Source organism: Solanum stenotomum, chromosome 10 (genome assembly GCF_019186545.1).
Source record: "Solanum stenotomum isolate F172 chromosome 10, ASM1918654v1, whole genome shotgun sequence".
Lineage (NCBI taxonomy): Eukaryota > Viridiplantae > Streptophyta > Magnoliopsida > Solanales > Solanaceae > Solanum > Solanum stenotomum.
The window spans coordinates 53,902,790-53,925,637 of NC_064291.1; the positions used below are offsets into that span (position 1 = coordinate 53,902,790).

The 22,848-nt window shown below is 35.1% G+C and overlaps 4 protein-coding genes and 2 long non-coding RNA genes across 7 annotated transcripts in view; 4 read left to right on the top strand and 2 right to left on the bottom strand.

The window, feature by feature from the left end:
* LOC125878435 (uncharacterized) overlaps positions 1 to 22,848 on the bottom strand; it is a 70,512-nt gene that overhangs the window by 8,070 nt on the left and 39,594 nt on the right. The window contains exon 2 of the long non-coding RNA XR_007447755.1: positions 1,327 to 1,409. This is a non-coding gene — a long non-coding RNA (uncharacterized LOC125878435). The remainder of the gene's footprint in view (positions 1 to 1,326; positions 1,410 to 22,848) is intronic.
* On the top strand, positions 1,103 to 3,192 carry LOC125878411 (flavonoid 3'-monooxygenase CYP75B137-like). Its single transcript, XM_049559660.1, has 2 exons — positions 1,103 to 2,056; positions 2,475 to 3,192. Exons 1-2 carry the CDS (start codon positions 1,112 to 1,114, stop codon positions 3,093 to 3,095), a joined length of 1,566 nt encoding a protein of 521 aa, XP_049415617.1. The 5' UTR covers positions 1,103 to 1,111; the 3' UTR covers positions 3,096 to 3,192.
* LOC125878412 (flavonoid 3'-monooxygenase CYP75B137-like) lies at positions 6,955 to 9,263 on the top strand. The gene is made up of 2 exons (XM_049559661.1): positions 6,955 to 7,901; positions 8,626 to 9,263. Exons 1-2 carry the CDS (start codon positions 6,957 to 6,959, stop codon positions 9,244 to 9,246), a joined length of 1,566 nt encoding a protein of 521 aa, XP_049415618.1. The 5' UTR covers positions 6,955 to 6,956; the 3' UTR covers positions 9,247 to 9,263.
* The window catches only part of LOC125878434 (uncharacterized), a 48,716-nt gene continuing 36,016 nt past the window's right edge, over positions 10,149 to 22,848 (bottom strand). The window contains exon 3 of one of the 2 annotated variants that reach the window (XR_007447754.1): positions 10,149 to 10,179. This is a non-coding gene — a long non-coding RNA (uncharacterized LOC125878434). Of the gene's footprint in view, positions 10,180 to 11,946; positions 11,989 to 22,848 lie in introns of those variants that run through there. The other variant, XR_007447753.1, reaches the window with a different exon arrangement.
* The window catches only part of LOC125878409 (flavonoid 3'-monooxygenase CYP75B137-like), a 55,869-nt gene continuing 44,837 nt past the window's right edge, over positions 11,817 to 22,848 (top strand). Inside the window, exon 1 of the mRNA XM_049559658.1 lies at positions 11,817 to 12,003. Coding sequence (XP_049415615.1) covers positions 11,823 to 12,003 — 181 coding nt within the window. The 5' untranslated portion in view covers positions 11,817 to 11,822. The remainder of the gene's footprint in view (positions 12,004 to 22,848) is intronic.
* Positions 16,404 to 18,392, top strand: LOC125878408 (flavonoid 3'-monooxygenase CYP75B137-like). The gene is made up of 2 exons (XM_049559656.1): positions 16,404 to 17,372; positions 17,772 to 18,392. Exons 1-2 carry the CDS (start codon positions 16,404 to 16,406, stop codon positions 18,390 to 18,392), a joined length of 1,590 nt encoding a protein of 529 aa, XP_049415613.1.

A 22,848-nucleotide genomic window follows, 5' to 3' on the forward strand; every position in this document is an offset into this window, starting at 1 on the left:
TTGTTTAAGTCATAGTCAGTTATTTACTTATATTTTGTGATTGATGAGCAACTCTTCAAGTGTTCTGGTACCAAAATCTGTGTGCTGTTAGGGAGGAAAGACTCGAACTCGAAAATAGAGAAAATAAAGAACAGTTGGAAAAATCCTTCAAATCAAAGGTAAGAACCATAGGATCGCTATGATTCAAATTGCTCCACTGTAACAATAAGAGGGTTACAAATATTCTCTAAAAATGGCTACATAACACTTTAATGGATCAATTTACTTTTATAACCAGGCAGGATCACCTATGAATGTTGGTGAGCAGATATTCTTAACCGTACTTAATGTGATTACAAGCATGTTATAGTTGGATTTAATTCTCAAATTTCACTTAACAGTGTGAAAATCAAATGTCCAATATTTACCTTCATGAAGTCAGATTAAACACAGAGTCACATTTCTTCTATGATCCATCCACCATCAAAATGTTCATTGACAACTTGTTTACTTCACAAATAGGTAAATTGTCCCCCCCCCCCAAAAAAAAAAAAAAGTTTAAAAACAAAATCTAATCAATTAATTAAAATGAGTATTTAAAAAAAAAAAAGAAATTAGTTTAAAACAAAAATTATGTTTCAATAAAATTTAATAAAATAATTAAAATGTGTATCTTATTATTTATTTAAAAATTTGTTTGCAACAAAAAAATATATCAAAATAATTTAATGAAAAAGTCATTTAATTTTGTTGGGCTATTTTCTAAATAGTTGAGTGACTTTATAGGTAAAATATCTATAGTTAAGTGACTTTAAGATATAAAAGAAAGTTAAATGACTTTTTATGAAAATAAATATTAGTTGAATGACCATATAAAATAAGCAACTCTTTTGGTCAAAGAGTTCAATTTTGCTAGCGAAGAATCCAAAGAAAGAAAGCATTTTTTTTGCTGAAAATTGAATGATAAACAAAATGCCAAACAAACTTTGCTCCTTTTCACGTTTCTTATACTACCAAACAAAGTACTTTCTCCATTTCAATTAACATCACGAGATTCAGGAGAATACTGGGAATGTCTATTTATATTCATTTCATTCTTTCAGCAAAATTAAAAAAAAAAAATCTTCTTCAGATGTCTCTCGAATTCTTCAAACCCCTTTTTGATTCTTTCCCATGGCCCCTTCAACAACTCAATGTTGAGCAAAAGGGTGTGTTTTTCTCCTGTTTTCTTGCTTTTTTAGCTTTACTTTGGTTTTTCATCAGTAACTCAAACAAGAGATTGCCACCAGGGCCTAAAGCTTTTCCCTTGATAGGTAATCTCCATTCTCTTGATCCTGAACTTCACACCTATTTTGCATCTCTGTCCCAAACTTATGGCCCCATTTGTAGACTCTGGCTTGGTAAAAAACTTGGGATTATTATTACTTCCCCTGCTTTAGCTCGCGAGGTTCTTAAGGATAAAGATACCATTTTTGCTAACAGAGATGTCCCTGCGGCTGGAAGCGAATTTTCATATGGTGGCAATAATGTACTTTGGACTCCTTATGGACCGAAATGGCGCATGTTGAGGAAGGTTTGTGTTCGCGATATGCTTAATTCTTCTACTTTAGATTCGGTTTATGCACTAAGGAGAAGGGAGCTTAGACAATCGATTAATTACTTCTATAGTAAGAAGGGTTTACCAGTGAATGTTGGTGAGCAGATGTTCTTGACTATACTTAATGTGATTACAAGCATGTTATGGGGTGGCACAGTGAAGGGTGAGGAAAGAGCTAGTCTTGGAGCTGAATTTAGGCTTGTTGTGACTGAGATAGCTCAGTTGGTCAGTATTCCCAACCTTTCCGATTTTTACCCGGGCTTGGCTTGGTTTGATTTCCAGGGTGTTATAAAGAAGATGAAGTTGTTGGCAAAGAGATTTGATAAGATATTTGAGAGCATGATTGATCAAAGACAAAAATTGGACAGAAATGGTGTTGGCCAAGAAAGCAAGGACTTTTTGCAAGTTTTGCTGAAGTTGAAAGATGAAGCAGATCCCAAAATGCCTCTGACCATGACTGAAATCAAAGCCTTACTTATGGTATGTTTATCAATTGTGCATTCTACTAAATAGGCATAACTGCATTATTGTTGAGTAGCCAATATTGCATTTGTCTTCCACCATTCATACTGGCTTACACTGATCATAATGGCAGATGTTTTTTTTTTTTTTTATATTAAAAGGATCAAATGCTATATAAGTTCATATTAGGATTGTAAATGTATTGACGAATTTTTGTGGTGGGTGAGTAATAAATATTAGATTCATGTCCTGAACTGTTAGTTGCTACCATGTTATTGGACTGCATTAAAGAAAGAGTCGGCAAATTTAGCATCAGATTATATGTGAAGACTTAACTGTGAATTAAGATGGTGAACCTTGAACTGAACTCCAATATACAGTTTTACAATTAAAAAATTGTTGTACATGATAATAACTTCACAAGTACTATGGACAGGAAATGGTTCTCGGTGGAACTGACACTTCCGTCAACACAATTGAGTTTGCCATGGCTGAAATTATGCACAAACCCGATGTCCTGAGGAAATTACAACAAGAAGTAGATACAGCTGTGGGAAAAGATAATATTGTGGAAGAGTCTCATATTCAGCAATTACCATATCTCTATGCAGTGATGAAAGAAGTGTTGCGCCTACATCCAGCTGCTCCACTATTGATACCACATTGTCCTAGTGAAACATGCACTGTGGGAGGTTACACTGTTCCTAAAGGATCTTGTATTTTCATAAATGTATGGGCTATACAGAGAGATGCTTCTATCTGGAAAAATCCAACAGAGTTCCGTCCAGAGAGATTTTTGGACAATAAATGGGATTATAGTGGAAAAGATTTGAACTATTTCCCATTTGGTTCTGGCAGAAGAATCTGTGCGGGGATAGGCATGGCAGAGAGGATGTTCATGTATTCACTGGCTTCACTCATTCATTCTTTTGATTGGAAATTGCCCGAACGAGTGACATCAGACGTTACAGAGATGTTTGGTATTACTTTGAGGAAGAAAATTCCTCTGGTGGCTATACCTACTCCAAGATTGTCCAATCCAACACTGTATGAGTAAGATAAAAATGTTTCTGTTGAGAGTCGTGTTCTGTATGATGATTCTGTCTTTTGTATGATGAATTATGGAAATTAATTTAAACTTTCTATGCAGTAAAAGGAACCATTATTTTCTCTCCTCTCTTGGTGAAAGTTCTCTCAAGGAAGAATTCAGGTTTCCTCATGGCTAGAGATGAGGTTCATGTTTTTTTCTTTCTTTAAACCTTAACTAAACACATCAATTCTCGAAATTATTGTTAGGGTTTTGCCCTGATTTTCTTACCTTATTTGAACTTTATTTTTTCCTAAAAGAAAAGACGAAACATTACCATAAATGTTTTTACTTTTCATGAAAGAAAAATATATTTTTCTTCCATATTTGGTTTATTCTTTCCTTAGAGGAAAAGTTAGGAGATCTATAAATTGAAGACCCTCTTCTCATAGCGAACACAATAAAATCTACAATGTAGTTGTTTAGAAAGTTTTGTTTATGGGAAAATTTTCTCTCTACAGTTTTTATGTTTTTTATTAGTTTATAATTATGTAGACCAATGGTCATATCAAATAATAATATTATATCCTTTAGTATAGTTTTATGTGCCATCTAATTTATCAACCATATTATTTGCAATTGTAAGCTTCCGCATGACGCCCTAATCACCCTTCATAACCCAACAATTATTTATTTCTAAATAAAATATTTGGACTTCTCAAAAGCTTAATATCCAATGAGATACTTTAATTTTTGTCTCTCCGAATAAAAGAAAAAAACACAAAGGGAAACAGTCCCCATATTGAAAAAAAAAACAGTTCATTTACTTTTTCTGCTTTGTAGTTGAATCAGGTATGTTCATATTGATCTTGTGGTTCTGCAGACTTCCAAGAGTCAATTATCTAATCTTAGATCTTTTATTTCTTCAGAAGGTTTTACTTTATTTATATAGTGTTAAAGCATTGAGATTTTCTTGGTCAGCAAAGAAGATGACTTAGACCATGATTGCCCAACAAAGAAAGGAATTTTTGCTAGTTTTGCTGAAGTTGAATATTGATAAAGAATATGCCAAAATTCTAGCTTTTGTTGTGGTATATCATATATGTGAATTTTTTTACTACTGACTCTGTTCCAGCTAAATGAAATGATTAATAGTCACACATATGTCTAAAATTTGGTTTTATACCACAAGTTTCAAAGTCTTTTCTTTTTTCCTGAACTGTGTGTCATAAATTGAGACGGAGGGAGTGAAAGTCACTTTCTTTGGATGTGATGTTGGTTGGTCCCTTCTAACTTGTAACATGTTCTATGTAAGCAAATAACCTTTCCTTTCCCCTGTTCGAAGTTCAAATCTATTTTTTAGTTACTACTGCATTATTGCTGAGGAGAGGAGATTGCATTTGCCTGTTCTTATCTTCTAGACTTTTTAGAAATGCCGCTTTGTGTGTGTCAGATCCTGCAAAAATAGTACATTTCTGAAGACTTTCGAGCATTGAGTTTTTCTTGGCTAAAATGGCCCTTATTGTATGTTATGTCACTTACTTTTGATGTGATATTGGTTGTTCCCTTCTGTTGGGAAATGAGGATAACATAATCTACTAAATTCCCTACCATTTAGTATTGGTCTTACTCAATTAGTTCCTCAAATGGAAGATTTTGTTCCTCGTGAATTTGATTCGAATAATGATGATTTTGCTGAAAATAGATCCAAACACAGCAATGATTCTTTAATGATGAAGAAATTGCAGGAGGAAAAATTTCGGAAGGATATTAGTTCGAAAGCTTCAGAATAAAGGGGGGGGGGGGGGGGGGGNGAGTCGATGGTGTTACTACTTGGCTTTCTCTACCCAAGTTTCAAGTTTCTAATGTATCTGGTCAATATTGTGTATTTACCTATGTATCATGTTTATGTTTCAACTATCAGATTAGGGATGTGCAAAAACTGAATCGAGCAATAAATTGAACCCAAAAAATGTTATTGAGTTATTAGGTTAACAGGGTTTTAATGGTTTTTTTTTTTAAAATTATTGAGTCATCAGTTTGGTATCGATTTTTAGTATTGGATAAACCGTAAACCCATTAAAACGATAATAATTTACTACTACACCCTTTATAAATATCAAATATTAATAACTTAACATAACTAGACACTATATCAGTACTCTACACTACGGTCTACACACTTCACACATCACAATACTTCTACTTCACATAAGAAATTTCATATTATACTTTGGTTGTAGCATGTAATTGTAGTCTTTGTACTGTATCTACTCTTATTGATGTAATTTTTCATTATATTTCTTGTTTCACTATATCAAAGCATTTACATCTGATTTGCTTGTCTCACACTGTATCGTGCCAAATTGTTAGAGAAGTGAGAAATCATATATTTATTTTATGAGCATTTTCTTATTAGGTAAATTGAAAACCGAACCGTTAATGACCAAAAACTATTAAAGAATATATTATTGATTTGTTATTGGTTTAACATATTTAAAAATCACCAACATGGGTTGTGGTGCACTGCTGGGAATGCTTCACCCTTAACCAGAGGTCTCGGGTTCGAGCCCTGGGTATGGAGAAAATTCTGTTGGGAGCGTCACCCCCGAATGGGCCCAGCAGTGTGCGATCTGGATTTAGTCGGAGCTCCAATGTGGGCTCCGGACACTGGGTGGAAAACCAAAAAAAAATACATATTTAAAAATCAAAAATTGATAAATCGAACCGATAATACATAAAATCAAACTGAACCAACCGATGCATACCCCTATATCAGATACATTAAAACTTTGTTTATGTACAATGTATATGGTACAAATGATATTGTTGATATATAATTCAAATTATTTTAAACCTAATTCTGTATAAATCATGTTTATGGTCATGTATCTGGTACATAACTATTACAACCTTCATTATATTTTAATACCCGGTTCATACACGTATTGCTATTTATCTGAAAAAGGCTACCAACTTTCATTGTGATTCTAGTTATTTTGTTATGTATCTAAATTCTTTACGTGTATCTGGAGACAATTCTACGATGTAGCTATATAATGTCTATTTTTTTCCAACTCATCAATTTATAATTCAGCTGCAATTGTTGATTTCAGATTCATAAAAGAAATATTGTTTCCAACAATGATTTCATCGCTTTTGTATTGTTCATAATTCACTTCAAACACCACACTCCAAAATGTCTGAATGTTCATGATGTATCTTCTTCCAAATTACCAAATTTTGAAGCAGAGTTAAAAAGATTTTGGATGATTTGCTTGAATTAGTTTGAATTTTGAATATGTTACGCGTTATGAGGGGTCTAAGTTCTTGAATTGACTCTATTAGGATAATAATTAGTTTTAATCCGTTAATTTTGAATATTTAGATCAATTAGAGTTCTTAGCAAATTTGAAATTTTATTCTAAAATTACTCATATCTTTCAATTTCTATCTTTAATCTTTATAATTTCACCTCTACATCTTGTTCTTATTTTAAGAAACCCGATTCTTATCAATATTGTACTATACAAATAAGGAAAAATTATGTTTTATATATATGGTGTTAAATATTGAGTTTTTCTTCTTCAGCAAAGAAGATGAACGGTATCTGATTGGATATTTGATGCCATGATTGTCAAAGACTTCAAATTTTGCTGGCGATAAATCCAAAGAAAGAAACGTTTTTTTCACTGAAAATTGAATGATGAACAAAATGCCAAACAAATTTTGCTTTTCACGTTTCATATAATACAAAACAAAGTACTTTTTCCGTTTCAATTAACATCACGAGATTCAAGAGGTGACTCGCCTTCATTTTGGTCTTATATATATTCATCTCATTCTTTCAGCAAAATAAAAAAAAATCTTTTAGCTGTGCAAAAGCTTCAGATGTATCTCAAATTCTTCAAACCTCTTTTTGATTCTTTCCCATGGCTCCTTCAACAACTCAATGTTGAGCAAAAGGCTGTGATTTTCTCCTGTTTTCTTGGTTTTTTAGCTTTACTTTGGTTTTTCATCAGTAACTCAAACAAGGGACTGCCACCAGGGCCTAAACCTTTGCCCTTGGTAGGTAATCTCCATTCTCTTGATCCTCAACTTCACACCTATTTTGCATCTCTGTCCCAAACTTATGGCCTGATTTGTAGACTCTGGCTTGGTAAAAAAGTTGGGATTATTATTACTTCACCAGCCTTAGCTCGCGAGGTTCTTAAGGATAAAGATACCATTTTTGCTAACAGAGATGTCCCTGCTGCTGGAAGAGAATTTTCATACGGTGTCAATGACTTACTTTGGACTCCTTATGGACCGAAATGGCGAATGTTGAGGAAGGTTTGTGTTCGTGATATGCTTAGTTGTTCTACATTAGATTCTGTTTATGCACTAAGGAAAAGGGAGCTTAGACAATCGATCAAATACTTGTATAGTCGGAAGGGTTTACCGGTGAATGTTGGTGAACAGATGTTCTTGACTGTGCTTAATGTGATTACAAGCATGTTATGGGGTGGCACAATGAAGGGTGAGGAAAGAGCTAGTGTTGGAGCTGAGTTTAGGCATGTTGTGACTGAGATAGCTGAGTTGATCAGTATTCCCAATCTTTCCGATTTTTACCCAGGCATGGCTTGGTTTGATTTCCAGGGTGTTGTAAAGAAGATGAAGGTGGTTCTAAAGAGATTTGATAAGATATTTGAAACCATGATTGATCAAAGACAAAAATTGGACAGAAATGGTGTTGGCCAAGAAAGCAAAGACTTTCTGCAAGTTTTGCTGAAGTTGAAAGATGAAGCAGATCCCAAAATGCCTCTGACCATGACTGAAATCAAAGCCTTACTTATGGTATGTTTATCAGTTGTGCAATCTGCGAAATTCGTTTTTCCTAAATGAACCAAAAATAATTCTACCTCTCCCTAGTCATCACTGCATTAGTATTGAGTAGCAAAGATTGCATTTGTCATCAACCATTCATACCTTACCTATATGGATTAATTATAAGCTTACACAGTTATACTGATCATGATGGCAGATCTTTTTTTTTTTATATTATAAGGATCAAAATGATTGTGTCAATATGGGAAATAAATTTCAGAAAAATCAGATTCATTTATTCATGTCCTGAGTTGTTGGTTGCGTTCTTCGGCAAGAAAAATTCTTCATTTTCATTACATGTGGTACTGGCTACAAAAGTTTGCATTTTACTTTAAATAGTCCATCTCCTTACATGTTAGGCAGTTAACGGATGAAAAATTGGCTTATAGTGATGTTAGTCATAATAAGAGGATCAAATGCTAATACAAGTTAAAATTAGGATTGTAAATGTATTGAAGATTTACTGTGGCAGTTGTGTAATAGATATTAGATTCATATATTCATGTTCTGAACTGTTAGTTGCTACCATGTTATTGGACTGCCTTAAGGAAAGAGTCCGCAATTTTAGCATCAGCTAATACGTGAAGACATAACTGTGAATTAAAACTGTCAACCTTGAACTGAACTCCAATATACAGTTATACAGTTAAAAAACTGCTGTACATGATAATAACTTCACAAATACTATGGACAGGATATGGTTACTGGTGGAGCTAGCTCAACGTCCAATGCGATTGAGTTTGCCATGGCTGAAATTATGAACAAACCAGACGTCCTGAGGAAATTACAACAAGAACTAGAGACAGTTGTGGGAAAAGATACTATTGTGGAAGAGTCTCATATTAAGGAATTACCATATCTTTATGCAGTTATGAAAGAAGTCTTGCGCATACATCCAACTGCTCCATTATTGGTGCCACATTGTCCAAGTGAAACATGCACAGTGGGAGGATACACTGTTCCTAAAGGATCTTGTGTTTTCATAAATGTATGGGCTATACACAGAGATCCTTCTATCTGGAAAAATCCAACTAAGTTCTGTCCAGAGAGATTTTTGGACAATAAATGGGATTATAGTGGAAATGATTTCAACTATTTCCCATTTGGTTCTGGCAGAAGAATCTGTGTGGGGATAGACATGGCAGAGAGGATGTTCATGTATTCACTTGCTTCACTGGTTCATTCTTTCGACTGGAAATTGCCTGAAGGAGAGACATTAGAAGTTACAGAGAAGTTCGGTATTATTTTGAAGAAGAAAATGCCTCTGGTGGCTATACCGACTCCAAGATTGTCCAATCCAGCACTCTATGAGTAAGATAAAAATGTGTCTGTAGGGAGTCGCATTCTGTATGGTGATTATGTCTTTTGTATAATGAATTATGAAAATGGGATCCATTTTAAATTGATTCAAAGGTTTCTATACAGTTTGTGCCCATCAGAGATGAAATTCCTGAGGATAACATAATCTATTAAATTCCCTTCCATTTAAATTAATTACAACAATTTCTTCCTAGTCAGCATTTTGAATTACAACCGTGTTATTCTTGAACTTATCATCAATTTCAAGCTCTAGGTAGAAGAATTTCTTCATAATCTTTTTTGCTTTTAATATATCAGAATTTTGAATCAAAATAGTTTCAATTTATTGTTCTTCAACTCAATTTGACGATACATGTGGACTCACTACCATCGTTTAGTATTGGTCTTACTCAATTAGTTCCTCAAACGAAAGATTTTGTTCGTCGTGAGTTTGATTAGAATAATGATGATTTTGCTGAAAATAGATTCAAACACCGCAACGATCCTTTAATGATGAAGAAATTGTGGAACAAAAATTACGGAAGGATGTTAGTTCAAGTGTGAAATCACTAGCTATAAGTTTTAATGTATTTGGAGACAGTTCTATGATGTGTCTACCTGATGTCTATATTTTCCCAATTCATCAATTTATAATTCAGCTGCAATTGCTGATTTCATATTCATAAAAGAAGTATTGTCTCCAACAATGATTTCATCGCTTATGTATCGTTCGTAACTTTTAGACATTCAACTCCAAAATGTCTCAGAAAAATCGAGAGGTTCATGATGAATCTTCTTCTAAATTTGGAATTTTATTCTCAAACCCCTTCAACAACTCAATGTTTAAAGGGTGTGTTTTCCTCTTGTTTTCTTGCTTTTTTAGTTGTACTATGGTTTCTTTGGTGTTTCATCAGTAACTCAAACAAGGGATTGCCACCAGGGCCTAAAGCTTTGCCCTTGATAGGTAATCTCCATTCTCTTGACCCTGAACTTCACACCTATTTTGCATCTCTTTCCCAAACTTATGGCCCCATTTGTAGACTCTGGCATGGTAAAAAACTTGGTATTATTATTACTTCCCCTGCTTTAGCTCGTGAAGTTCTGAAGGATAAAGATACCATTTTTGCTAATAGAGATGTCCCTGCTGCTGGAAGAGAATTTTCATATGGTGGCAATAACATACTTCGGACTCCTTATGGACCGAAATAGCGCATGTTGAGGAAGGTTTGTGTTTGCGATATGCTTAGTTTACACCATTTGTATATATATACTCTTACACTGAAAGGGGTATATGTTTATAATTATTTTGCTTTTATGGGGTATTTGCTTAGTTTTCCCTTTATTCTTTCCTTTTTGTCTTGTGCAGATTTAATTAAGTACTCTTTTGATTCTTAATTATAAAATGACCCTCGGATCTTATTCATTAAAAAAAAGGAGCTACATATATCTTCCTAATAAAAAGAATATACTTTTAATTATAAAATTGACTAAAAGTGAAAGTAACTAACTATTGCACAAATTCAACATTCAAATGAGGATACTAAAATACCACATGCTAGGCTAATGTATACAAAGCAACAAATCATGGTAAATTCTCAATAATAATAACAACACAACAATAGATAGTTGTACAACAACAACAAACAAGAAACATAAATGTTAAACTAAACAAATAAAAAAAGACAAGAGAAGAGAGCATAGAGATTTTCTCAAGTTCTTTTTTTTTTCAATTGGTTTAAGTGTACATTATTGTGTCAAATGTTACTATTTATAGGATAGCATTGAGGAACACAAAAAGTTGTCAATGAATATGATATTAATCCATTTGAGATTATGGATGAGTGATGAGAGTAAAAGTCATAATAAATATAATTACTGGGAGATACATATATTTACATAATGAAGAGTTAGTGGTAATAAAATTTATGTATACTAATATGGTGATTTACTTTTTACTATTTAATTTCTTAAACAATTTATAACATTTAAATGTAATGTAGAAGTAAAACTGTAATCTAAGGATAAAATATGTAAAAGAATTCAAATATATTAAATGTGTACTGGAAAATCATTATGACTAATTATTAAAAAATTCACAGTAACTATTATTATGAAAAATCATCATTATTACTGCGTGGAAGATGTAAAGATTGTTGGTTTTTTCTTGCTAATAATAATTTACAATTTAATAATGAGTATTGAATTGTAAGTCTAGCTGGAAATAGGAGTATTAACTACTATAATATGAACAGTCAAAATTCATTGAATTCCAAAATAAGTATTAAATGAAAAAAATAATATTTTAAATAATTTCAAGAAAAAGTAAATTAATAGTTAAATAGTATTGTCGTAATTCAACTGTTGACTTAGTACATGAAAGATGTAAAGATTGTTAGTTTTTTCTTGCTAATAATAACTTACCATTTAATAATGAGTGTTGTTGCATTGTAAGTATAGCTGGAAATAGTAGTATTAATTAACGAACAGTCAAAATTCATTAAATGAAAAAAAGGTCTATTTATATTCATCTCATTCTTTCAGCAAAGTCAAAAATAAAAAATAAAATAAAATTTAGGGGTGCAAAAGCTTCAGATGTCTCTGGAATGCTTCAAACCCCTTTTTGATTCTTTCCCATGGCTCCTTCCACAACTCAATGTTGAGCAAAAGGGTGTGTTTTTCTCCTGTTTTCTTGGTTTTTTAGCTTTACTTTGGTGTTTCATCAGAAACTCAAACAAGGGATTGCCACCAGGGCCTAAAGCTTTGCCCTTGATAGGTAATCTCCATTCTCTTGATGTTTCATCAGAAACTCACATCTATTTTGCATCTCTTTCCCAAACTTATGGCCCCATTTGTAGACTCTGGCTTGGTCTAAAAGTTGGGATTATTATTACTTCCTCTGCTTTAGCTCGTGAGGTTCTTAAGGATAAAGATACCATTTTTGCAAATAGAGATGTGTCTGCTGCTGGAAGAGAATTTTCATATGGTGTCAATGACTTAATTTGGAGTCCTTATGGACCGAAATGGCGAATGTTGAGGAAGGTTTGTGTTCGCGATATGCTTAGTTGTTCTAATATAGATTCTGTTTATGCACTAAGGAGAAGGGAGCTTAGACAATCGATCAATTACTTGTATAGTCAGAAGGGTTTACCAGTGAATGTTGGTGAACAGATGTTCTTGACTGTGCTTAATGTGATGACAAGCATGTTATGGGGTGGCACATTGAAGGGTGAGGAAAGAGCTAGTCTTGGAGCTGAGTTTAGGCATGTTGTGACTGAGATAGCTGAGTTGATCAGTATTCCCAATCTTTCCGATTTTTACCCGGGCTTGGCCTGGTTTGATTTCCAGGGTGTTATAAAGAAGATGAAGGTGTTGTTAAAGAGATTTGATAAGATATTTGAAAGCATGATTGATCAAAGACAAAAATTAGACAGAAATGGTGTTGGCCAAGAAAGCAAAGACTTTCTGCAAGTTTTGCTGAAGTTGAGAGATGAAGCAGATGTCAAAATACCTCTAACCATGACTGAAATCAAAGCCTTACTTATGGTATGTTTATCAGTTGTGCATTCTACTAAATTTGCTTTAAATAGTTCATCTTCTTACTTGTTAGGCAGTTAACGGATGAAAAATTGGGTTATAGTGATATCAGTCAAAATAAGAGGATCAAATGCTAATAAAAGTTAAAATTAGGATCATAAATGTATTGAATAATTATTAGATTCATATATTCATGTTCTGAACTGTTAGTTGCTACCATGTTATTGGACTGACTTAAGGAAAGAGTCGGCAAATTTAGCATCAGATAATATGTGAAGACTTAACTGTGAACCTTCAACTGAACTCCAATATACAGTTCTACAAATAAAAACTTGTTGTACATGATAATAAATTCACAAATACTATGGACAGGATTTGGTTGTCGGTGGAACTGACACAACCTCCAACGCGGTTGAGTTTGCCATGGCTGAAATTATGAACAAACCCGACGTCCTGAGGAAATTACAACAAGAACTAGATACAGTTGTGGGTAAAGATAACATAGTGGAAGAGTCTCATATTCAACAGTTACCATATCTCTATGCAGTGATGAAAGAAGCTATGCGCATACATCCAGCCCTCCCACTCTTGGCTCCTCATTGTCCTAGTGAGACAATCACTATTGGAGGATACACTGTTCCTAAAGGGTCTCGTGTTTTCGTAAATGTATGGGCAATACACAGAGATCCTTCTATCTGGAAAAATCCAACAGAGTTCCGTCCAGAGAGATTTTTGGACAATAAATGGAACTATAGTGGAAATGATTTCAACTATTTTCCATTTGGTTCAGGCAGAAGAATGTGTGCGGGGATAGCCATGGCAGAGAGGATGTTCATGTATTCACTGGCTTCGCTCATTCATTCTTTCGATTGGAATTTGCCTGAAGGAGAGACGTTAGACCTTAAGGAGAAGTTTTGTATTGCTTTGAAGAAGAAAATCCCTCTGGTGGCTATACCTACTCCAAGATTGTCCAATCCAACACTGTATGAGTAAGATAAAAATGTATCACTGTTATGTGCTAATGTCTTTCAAAGACAAATATTAATGAGCATTGAATAATTCTCCCAAATTTCCTATTCATAGATAATGAGTGATGTTTTCTTCTAATTATGACCTAAATAATCAAGTATCATGCGGAAGCTAGCAAAACAAACTCGGAAGACCATGAATAAGAAGATAAATAAGAAATATGTCAAAAGAGACATAAATATTTAACGTGATTTGGTCAACATGTGCTTCAACCAAGTCCATGACTCTTTAGGATCATTGACTAGCTATATATAGTACTAAACAGGGTACACAAAATGAAAATCCTTCCAAACAAAGTGCTCCCTCCGTTTCAATTTATCCTACCCTCCTTTCCTGTTCGTTATAAAAACATATTTTTTACGCAACTCTTTAATTCCAATCACAAAATTACAAGGCATTTTGATATATTTACCATATCTTTATATTAACACCACGAGATTCAATCCGAGGAAAAATACATGTATTAAGTTCTCTAATACAATACATATCATGAGTGGACTGGGGAGGTAACTATGCGTCATTTTCATTGTACTGGTCTTTTTTTTTTTTTTGTCTTCATCTAAAATATCTCATTCTTTCAGCAAAATAAAAAAAAAAATCTTTTAAGTGGTCATATAATAGGTAAAATTAGCCATGTCTCGACAATATTTGCTTCAAAAGGATAGTTGATGAACAACTCTTTTAAGTGTTTTGGTACCAAAATCTGTTATAATGTAATAACTCTAAATATTTGTGTAATGATAGTTTAATTTATTTCCATAGGTAGGAGATATGAGGAATTAATGTAGCATATTTTCAGAGATATAACATTTAGGAATAGCAGATATTTAGGGGTGTAAAAATCAGATTTCTTTCTCCACTTGAAGCATTCATTCAGCAAACCTGACGAAGTAACAGAGCCAAGTGCTTTAATTCTTAGAGTCATTCACCTGTGATTCTTTTAAAAAAACTGAAAGTTTTGGTTTTGTTAACTATTTGTCAACCGTAAGTCCTAAACATTTAGGGCTCTTGGTCTTGGTTACATGTCACGATCCAATTTAGGACCGTGACCGGTGCTAAGGGGGAGAATTCCAAAGCAAGCCTTACCAAAATTCTACAGAAAATCGGGCAGAGTTTTCTCTTTTTTTGGGCCTATGCTAAATTTTCCCTGTCTCAAAAATCTACAACACAACTAATAACAACTATAAATTAAGACATAATATTCATCAATGATCTAATTGTCACACAATAATACCAATTTATCTGCAAATATGAAAAAGAAGTTCAAAACTAGTTACTTGACTACAATATGAAGGAATAATCATGACTCGAATAAAAGGAGTGACAAATGGAGCGACTCTAAGAGCTTTTAAAGAACAAAATAAATCATAGCAATTCAATACGTCTCTTGCCACGCGAAGCAATGAGAGACTCACCATATGCTATCAATCCACACTCTCTAATTAATGGAATCTTCTCCAACGTCACCTGAGTTCTCTGTAAAAACATTTAGCAAGGAGTGAGACGCTAGCTCAGTGAGTAATAACACTTAACCACAACCATTTTAATGAGGGACAAGTCAAAAAACATGATAGTATAATAATCAAAGACGTAACCAATAACGGTGAACTCCTCATAAAGGAGTTAAATATTCATATCGGTAGATCCCTACTCGAGGGATATTGGTAACGGGATGCTAGTTCTACCTTCCCATTGTCAAGAGCTTTATCGGTAATCTATAACTACAAGGTGCACCGGGTCTAACGAACTTGTCGTTAGCTACGTGATTCATCAAGGTCTACTCCCACTTATACTTTTCTTTGTAATTAGTAGAAAAATTTCAAACTGGTATAAGACATTCAAGTTCTTATCAAATCATAATATATAAAACTTTAATCAAAACATATGTCAAAATACTATTTCTCAAGTAAATGTTAAACTCTTTTGATAGCGGTAATCATATCTCAAGTATCAATAATTATATCTTATAAAAACGAGTTCATCTCAAATATTTATTTCAGTATCATATCAAGTAAAAGACTTGTCCCTTATGCAAGTTCAAAACATTTCGGTAAATCATTCACTTTATAAATCATGTATAAATCATGAAAGTTATAAAACAAAAATTATGATAAGGTTACTACTCACAGTACTCGTGTTGAAATACCAAAAAAAAGGCTTCATTCCCTTTACCATCAGAAAAGAAAAAATAACCTACTGCTTTGCTTTCCACGGAACGAAAGAAGGAGAAAATTTTTGAAAGCTTTAATTCTTACTGATAATTTATATATTTGATGTTAAAAATATTGAGTTTTTCTTGGTCAGCAAAGAAGATGAAGGGTATCTGATTGGATATTTGAGGCCATGATTGTGCAAAGAGTTCAAATTTTGCTGGCGATGAATCCAAAGAAAGAAAGAAGGCATTTTTTTTGCTGAAAATTGAATGATGAACAAAATGCCAAACAAACTTTACTCCTTTTCACGTTTCTTATACTACCAAACAAAGTACTTTCTCCGTTTCAATTAACATCACGAGATTCAAGGGAAGTGACTCTACTTCGTTTTCATCGTACTGCTCTTTTTATATTCATCTCATTCTTTCAGCAAAATCAAAATCTTTTAGAGGTGCAAATGCTTCAGATGTCTCTCAAATTCTTCAAACCCCTTTTTGATTCTTTCCCATGGCTCCTTCAACAACTCAATGCTGAGAATAAGATTGTATTTTTCTCCTGTTTTCTTGGTTTTTTAGCTTTACTGTGGTTTCTTTGGTGTTTTATCAGTAACTCAAACAAGGGATTGCCACCAGGGCCTAAACCTTTGCCCTTGATAGGTAATCTCTATTCTCTTGATCCCACCTATTTTGCTTCTCTTTCCCAAACTTATGGCCCAATTTGTAGACTCTGGCTTGGTAAAAAAGTTGGGATTATTATTACTTCGCCTGCCTTAGCTCGCGAGGTTCTTAAGGATAAAGATACCATTTTTGCTAACAGAGATGTCCCTGCTGCTGCAAGAGAATTATCATATGGTGGCAATAACATACTTTGGACTCCTTATGGACCAAAATGGCGCATGTTGAGGAAGGTTTGTGTTCGCGATATGCTTAGTTCTTCTACTTTAGATTCTGTTTATGCACTAAGGCGAAAGGAGCTTAGACAATCGATCAATTACTTCTATAGTCAGAAGGGTTTACCAGTAAATGTTGGTGAGCAGATGTTCTTGACGTTGCTTAATGTGATTACAAGCATGTTATGGGGTGGCACAGTGAAGGGTGAGGAAAGAGCTAGTCTTGGAGCTGAGTTTAGGCATATTGTCACTGAGATGGCTGCGCTGGTCAGTATTCCCAATTATTCCGATTTTTACCCGGGCTTGGCCTGGTTTGATTTACAAGGTGTTACAAAAAAGATGAAGGTGTTGGCAAAGAGATTTGATAAGATATTTGAGAGCATGATTGATCAAAGACAAAAATTGCATAGAAATGCTGAGATGGGCGATGGTGTTGGCCAAGAAAGCAAAGACTTTTTGCAAGTTTTACTGAAGTTGAAAGATGAAGCAGATTTAAAAATGCCTCTGACCATGACTGAAATCAAAGCCTTACTTATGGTATGTTTATCAGTTGTGTATTCTACTAAATTTGCTTTAAATAGTACATCTCCTTACCTGTTAGGTAGTTAACGGATGAAAAATTGGCTTATAGTGATGTTAGTCATAATAAGAGGATCAAATGCTAATACAAGTTAAAATTAGGGTTGTAAATGTATTGAAGAATTATTGTGGAAGATTTGTAATAAATATTAGATTCATATATTCATGTCCTGAACTGTTAGTTGCTACCATGTTATTGGACTGCATTAAAGAAAGAGTCGGCAAATTTAGCATCAGATTATATGTGAAGACTTAACTGTGAATTAAGACGGTGAACCTTGAACTGAACTCTAATATACAGTTTTACAATTAAAAAATTGTTGTACATGATAATAACTTCACAAGTACTATGGACAGGAAATGGTTCTCGGTGGAACTGCCACTACCGCCAACACAGTTGAGTTTGCCATGGCTGAAATTATGCACAAACCAAATGTCCTGAGCAAATTACAACAAGAAGTAGATACAGTTGTGGGAAAAGATAATATCGTAGAAGAGTCTCATATTCAGCAATTACCATACCTCTATGCAGTGATGAAAGAAGTATTGCGCATGCATCCAGCTACTCCACTATTGGTGCCACATTGTCCTAGTGAAACATGCACTGTGGGAGGATACACTGTTCCTAAAGGATCTCGTGTTTTCATAAATGTATGGGCTATACAGAGAGATGCTTCTATCTGGAAAAATCCAACAGAGTTCCGTCCAGAGAGATTTTTGGACAATAAATGGGATTTTAGTGGAAATGATTTGAACTATTTTCCATTTGGTTCTGGCAGAAGAATCTGTGTGGGGATAGCCATGGCAGAGAGGATGTTCATGTATTCACTGGCTTCGCTAATTCATTCTTTCGATTGGAAATTGCCCAAAGGAGAGACATCAGACCTTACAGAGATGTTTGATATTACTTTGAGGAAGAAAATTCCTCTGGTGACTATACCTACTCCAAGATTGTCCAATCCAACATTGTATGAGTAAGATAAAGATATATATATATATGTTGAGAGTCGTATTCTGTATTATGTCGTATCTGTGCATTTTCTTTACTATGTAAGAAATGTCACTTTCTTCTTTCTCTTGTTCAATGTTCAAACCAACTTTGGTCACTACTGTAGTATTGCTGAGGTCTGAGGAGATGAGATTGCATTAGTATTACTGGCCCTGTCCTTAATTATCGGACTACCTTTCTTGGAATGTGCCTTGCACATTTGTTCCAAATAATTTCATTTAGCATAATAAACTCATATTGAAAATGAACGGAGATAAACATGAGAAAAGAGAACGTATTGTTAAATTTGACAAGATTCAAAGATGAATTAATGTGAAGATTTGGTAGTTAGGAAGTTAATTCTTCATTGGTACAAACGTCAAGATAACATCTTTTATAGGTGAAATTTAGGTGAACCATAAAATGGTTTCACAAGGTAAATCTTGACATTTTGACACATTGTGATGTCATGGATGACATCAATAGGAAGAATTCACTCCTATAAATAGGTAGTTCCTAATTCATTTGTGACACACTTCTCACTTGCCTTCTCATCTTCAAAGGCATTTGATCTTCTTTCTCTCTTGTAGTATTTCACTTGTACTCTTTTGGAGTGAAATAAATATTGGTTGGTTGTGTTCAATGAGTAGGTAAAAGAAAACAAAAGTTTGCCGAACCTCGTTAATTCCTAGTGTTCTTTTTATTGTTGTCTCATCTACTATTTATTAGCTACCTTTAGATATAGCAGTTGTGATTTCATCACTCTCTATATATTCGACTTCCGCAGCAATTGATATCAGAGCCAAGGTATTATCTGAGTATGCTCTGTGGTTGCAGCACAATTTGAACTTCCACATCAGAAAAGATTTACTTTGGTCTTTGCATTGTTAGCTAGTAAATAGTATTTGTAGCAAAAATGGGAGACAATAAAAATGATGAGTCCACATTGAATGTCAATAATACGTCATCATTGACATCTTCGATTATGACACGAATTGTGTCAAATGCAAAATTTGCAGTTGAAATTTTTGACGGGTCAGGACATTTCGGAATGTGGCAAGGCGAGGTCCTTGATGTTCTTTTTCAACAAAGGCTAGATATTGCCATAGAAGAAAAGAAACCAGACGGTGTAGAAGAAGAAGATTGGAAGATTATCAACCGTGTTGCTTGCGGTACCATTCGATCTTACCTAGCAAGAGAACAAAAGTATTCATACACAAATGAAACATCTGCAAATAAATTATGGAATTCATTGGAGGAGAAATTCTTGAAGAAAAACAGTCAAAATAAACTTTACATGAAAAGAAGACTGTTACGCTTCACTTATATTCCTGGTAGCACAATGAATTATCATATCACCAGCTTTAATAAGTTGGCGATTGATTTGCGGAATATGGACGTGACTTTTATGGATGAGATATGGCCTTAATGTTGTTAAGTTCACTTCCCGATGAGTTCGAGCACCTTGAAACTACTCTACTGCATGGGAATGATGAAGTATCTCTCAAAGAAGTTTGTTCTGTCTTATATAGTTATGAACAAAGAAAGAAAGAAAAACAAAAGGGCGGAAAAGCAGAAGCTGTAATGACCCTCTTGGTCATTTCTGTGTCTTGCCTTCTGTGTGTCGTTTAGAGCGTTCCTATAGCGACCCCAAGTCATTTATGACTTGCTGGGACTGATAGTTCGGTCACCTGGTCGTTCGTTTGGTCTTGGTGTGAGTTTTTGTGTTTTGGAGCTTATGAACCTTGAACGATCATTTTCGATCAAAAGTTCAAGAACATGACATCGGAATCCAATTTCGACGATTCCATCAGCTCCGGAAGGGTCATTTTAGGCTAGTAGCATGGTCGACATGACTCCCGAGGTTTTCAGTGTGAGTCGGTGCGATTAGGCGTTTTAACTTTAAGTTTAAGCCTAAGTTTGACTTTGGTCAACATTCTGAGTAAACGCGCTCGGATGAGAATTCTATCAGCGTGGTTAGCTCCAAAATGTCGAGTTTGGTCTAGATTGACCCTTCTTTTGTGTCTGGAGGTTTTCGATATCTTTCCGAGCTCTTTTGTGAGTTTTGATTTAAAATGGCTTTTGGAAGTGGGACCCACTTTTTATCGAAATGACCTCTGATGGAAATTTCGACTGCGCCGTTGAGTCTGGAATTTCAAATTTGGTATGGTTGCATATCTCGTTTGCGTGCACGGGGTTCCGAACGAGATCGGAGCACCCCATCGGAATTTCAAGTTTTGGAAATGTTGCAGATTTTCTGCAATAAATTGCAGAAAATCAGCAACATTTTCCAAACTTCAAACCCTCATCTCTCTCTCATCTCTCAACCGATTTGGGTGATCCAAAAGGCTAAGTTGTGAGATTTTTTGAGGAAAACGCGTTGGTGATCTCGGATAGTGATTTGGAGTCCCCGTTTGAGGTAATTTTCGAAAAATACTTGCTTCCAGACCCTTTTTGTGAGCTTGATTTTGGAAATTTTTGAGACTTGTTTTCTTAGCCATTTTAGATCCGATTTTGGTGATTTTTGAGGCTATTTTGAGTGGTTTTTCGAGGAGAACATTGTGGTGTTGTTAGATTTTACTGTAGATCGTCCGTTTTTGGTAAAAACGCTGAATTAGCTGCTGTCCCATTTCTATTCTTTTGAGAAAATTTGGGTTTTAGTTGCTTGTTGATATTGTGTTGTTCCTGAGCCCCGAATTGTGTCCCATTATGGGACATGAGCTGGGGGAACTGGTTAGGACCCACTTTTGGGGTTAATTTCGGAATTTCTTGCGCGGGTCCCACGATTTCCGTTTTGACTCCAAAATTGACCCGTCTCCGTTTGTTGTGATTTCGGTGTCTAGACGACCGTATTAACGTTGTGACTCTATTTTTGATAGCGGGGCAGCATTTCGAGACCGTTCGAAAAGGGAAAACTCTGAAGGAGTGATTTTGGAGCGCGTGTGATCGGCTTTAAGGTAGGCTACGGTTTTCCTCTCTTAGATTGAGCTCGAGAATGTGAATGTATGTTGATTAGTTGGGATTTGGGTTGGGTAGTTATTGAATCTTGCATAAGTGTTAAGAAATCATGTTTTCGATCTATTTCGGGAATTATTGGGTAACTGTGAGCATGCTTTGTGTTATTAACGGACCATCCTCGCTATGTGGAGTGCTTGCATGCTTAATTACTGTTTATTTGAAGCATGTTGGGCCTTAGTTTAGGTTTGACTAGGGCTTGCTTTAGAAATACATAATTCGGATCCGATAGGCCATAGTTGTGCCCCGACGCCGCTCAGCCGACTTAGATCCCTGTAGACTGGTGTAGCAGATTAGAGTCTGATAGATTGGGCCTTAGCTAGGCGATACGCTTGCTCCGACTTTAGTTATCCTTATTTTCCTTGATGTTACGGCTTCACGAGTTACATCGGCGACACTAGTTCTACTTCGCGATTTTAATTTGATTTTCGATTTGGTTCCAAGGACTTACATTGATTGGCTATGTGTGGACGGCGTTCCACGGATATTTATGAGTATGGATCAATTGGGACTCTTTCAGCAGCTACATTGGCACAATTATAGAGCATCCGGTTTGAGGTCCGGCCTCTATTGCCTATACACTTATATAGAGCATCCGGTTTGAGGTCCGGCCTCTATTGCCCATACACTCATATAGAGCATCCGGTTTAAGGTTCGGCCTCTATTGCCCAAATACTTATATAGAGCATCCGGTTAAAGTTCCGGCCTCTTATACTTGTTACTTGTGATTGGTTACTTGGGTATTTCTTGTGAGCATCCGATTCGAGGTCCGGCCTCCGTACTGTCAGATTCTACTAATTAGGGTTGAGGTTCTGGTTCGTTGTTCTTCGTTCTTGGGTTCTTTTATGCAATTCTTTTTAGTTATAGTTATTCTGTGTACTCGTCGGGCTTATGGGGGTCCGTTCGGGTTTTTATTTAACTTGCGCACGAGTGTACCTTCTGGGCTTATGGGGGTCCAGTTAGGTGTAGTTAGCTTATAGATTACTTTAGTTAGTTCTTTGTACACTCGTGTGCATTCCATTGTTACTTAGATTTTCGCTCTTGACCCTCGATTTGTATTATTCCTTCTTTTCATATTGCCTTTACTTTTCAAGTTCAGTCGGCCTATGATGCCTACTGGGTACCTGTTGTTTTGGTACTCATGCTACGCTCTGCATCTATTTCGTGATGCAGGTCCGGGCACTCGTAGCCAGCGTTGATCAAGCTTGGAGCAGACTGATCCGGAGACGGGAGTGAGTACACGACGTTTTGTACTATTTCAGTCTCCATCTGTATATATAGACTTGTCTTTTACCTTTCGAGACAGTCCAGTCTTTGTTGTCCACTTTTGGGACTTGTACTCATTTTGTTAGTAGCTCTGTACTAGTGACTTCCAGGTTCTGGGAGGGATCTTTATTTGTATATATGTTTTTGGTTTGCTTCCGCCTGTTT

Excerpts from the sequence above, each read along its gene's own strand:
- LOC125878412 (XM_049559661.1), top strand. The coding sequence starts at position 6,957 with ATGTATCTCAAATTCTTCAAACCTCTTTTTGATTCTTTCCCATGGCTC. Across the intron at positions 7,902-8,625 it reads AAATCAAAGCCTTACTTATG|GATATGGTTACTGGTGGAGC; the intron begins GTATGTTTATCA and ends TACTATGGACAG.
- LOC125878408 (XM_049559656.1), top strand. The coding sequence starts at position 16,404 with ATGCTTCAGATGTCTCTCAAATTCTTCAAACCCCTTTTTGATTCTTTC. Across the intron at positions 17,373-17,771 it reads AAATCAAAGCCTTACTTATG|GAAATGGTTCTCGGTGGAAC; the intron begins GTATGTTTATCA and ends TACTATGGACAG.
- LOC125878411 (XM_049559660.1), top strand. The coding sequence starts at position 1,112 with ATGTCTCTCGAATTCTTCAAACCCCTTTTTGATTCTTTCCCATGGCCC. Across the intron at positions 2,057-2,474 it reads AAATCAAAGCCTTACTTATG|GAAATGGTTCTCGGTGGAAC; the intron begins GTATGTTTATCA and ends TACTATGGACAG.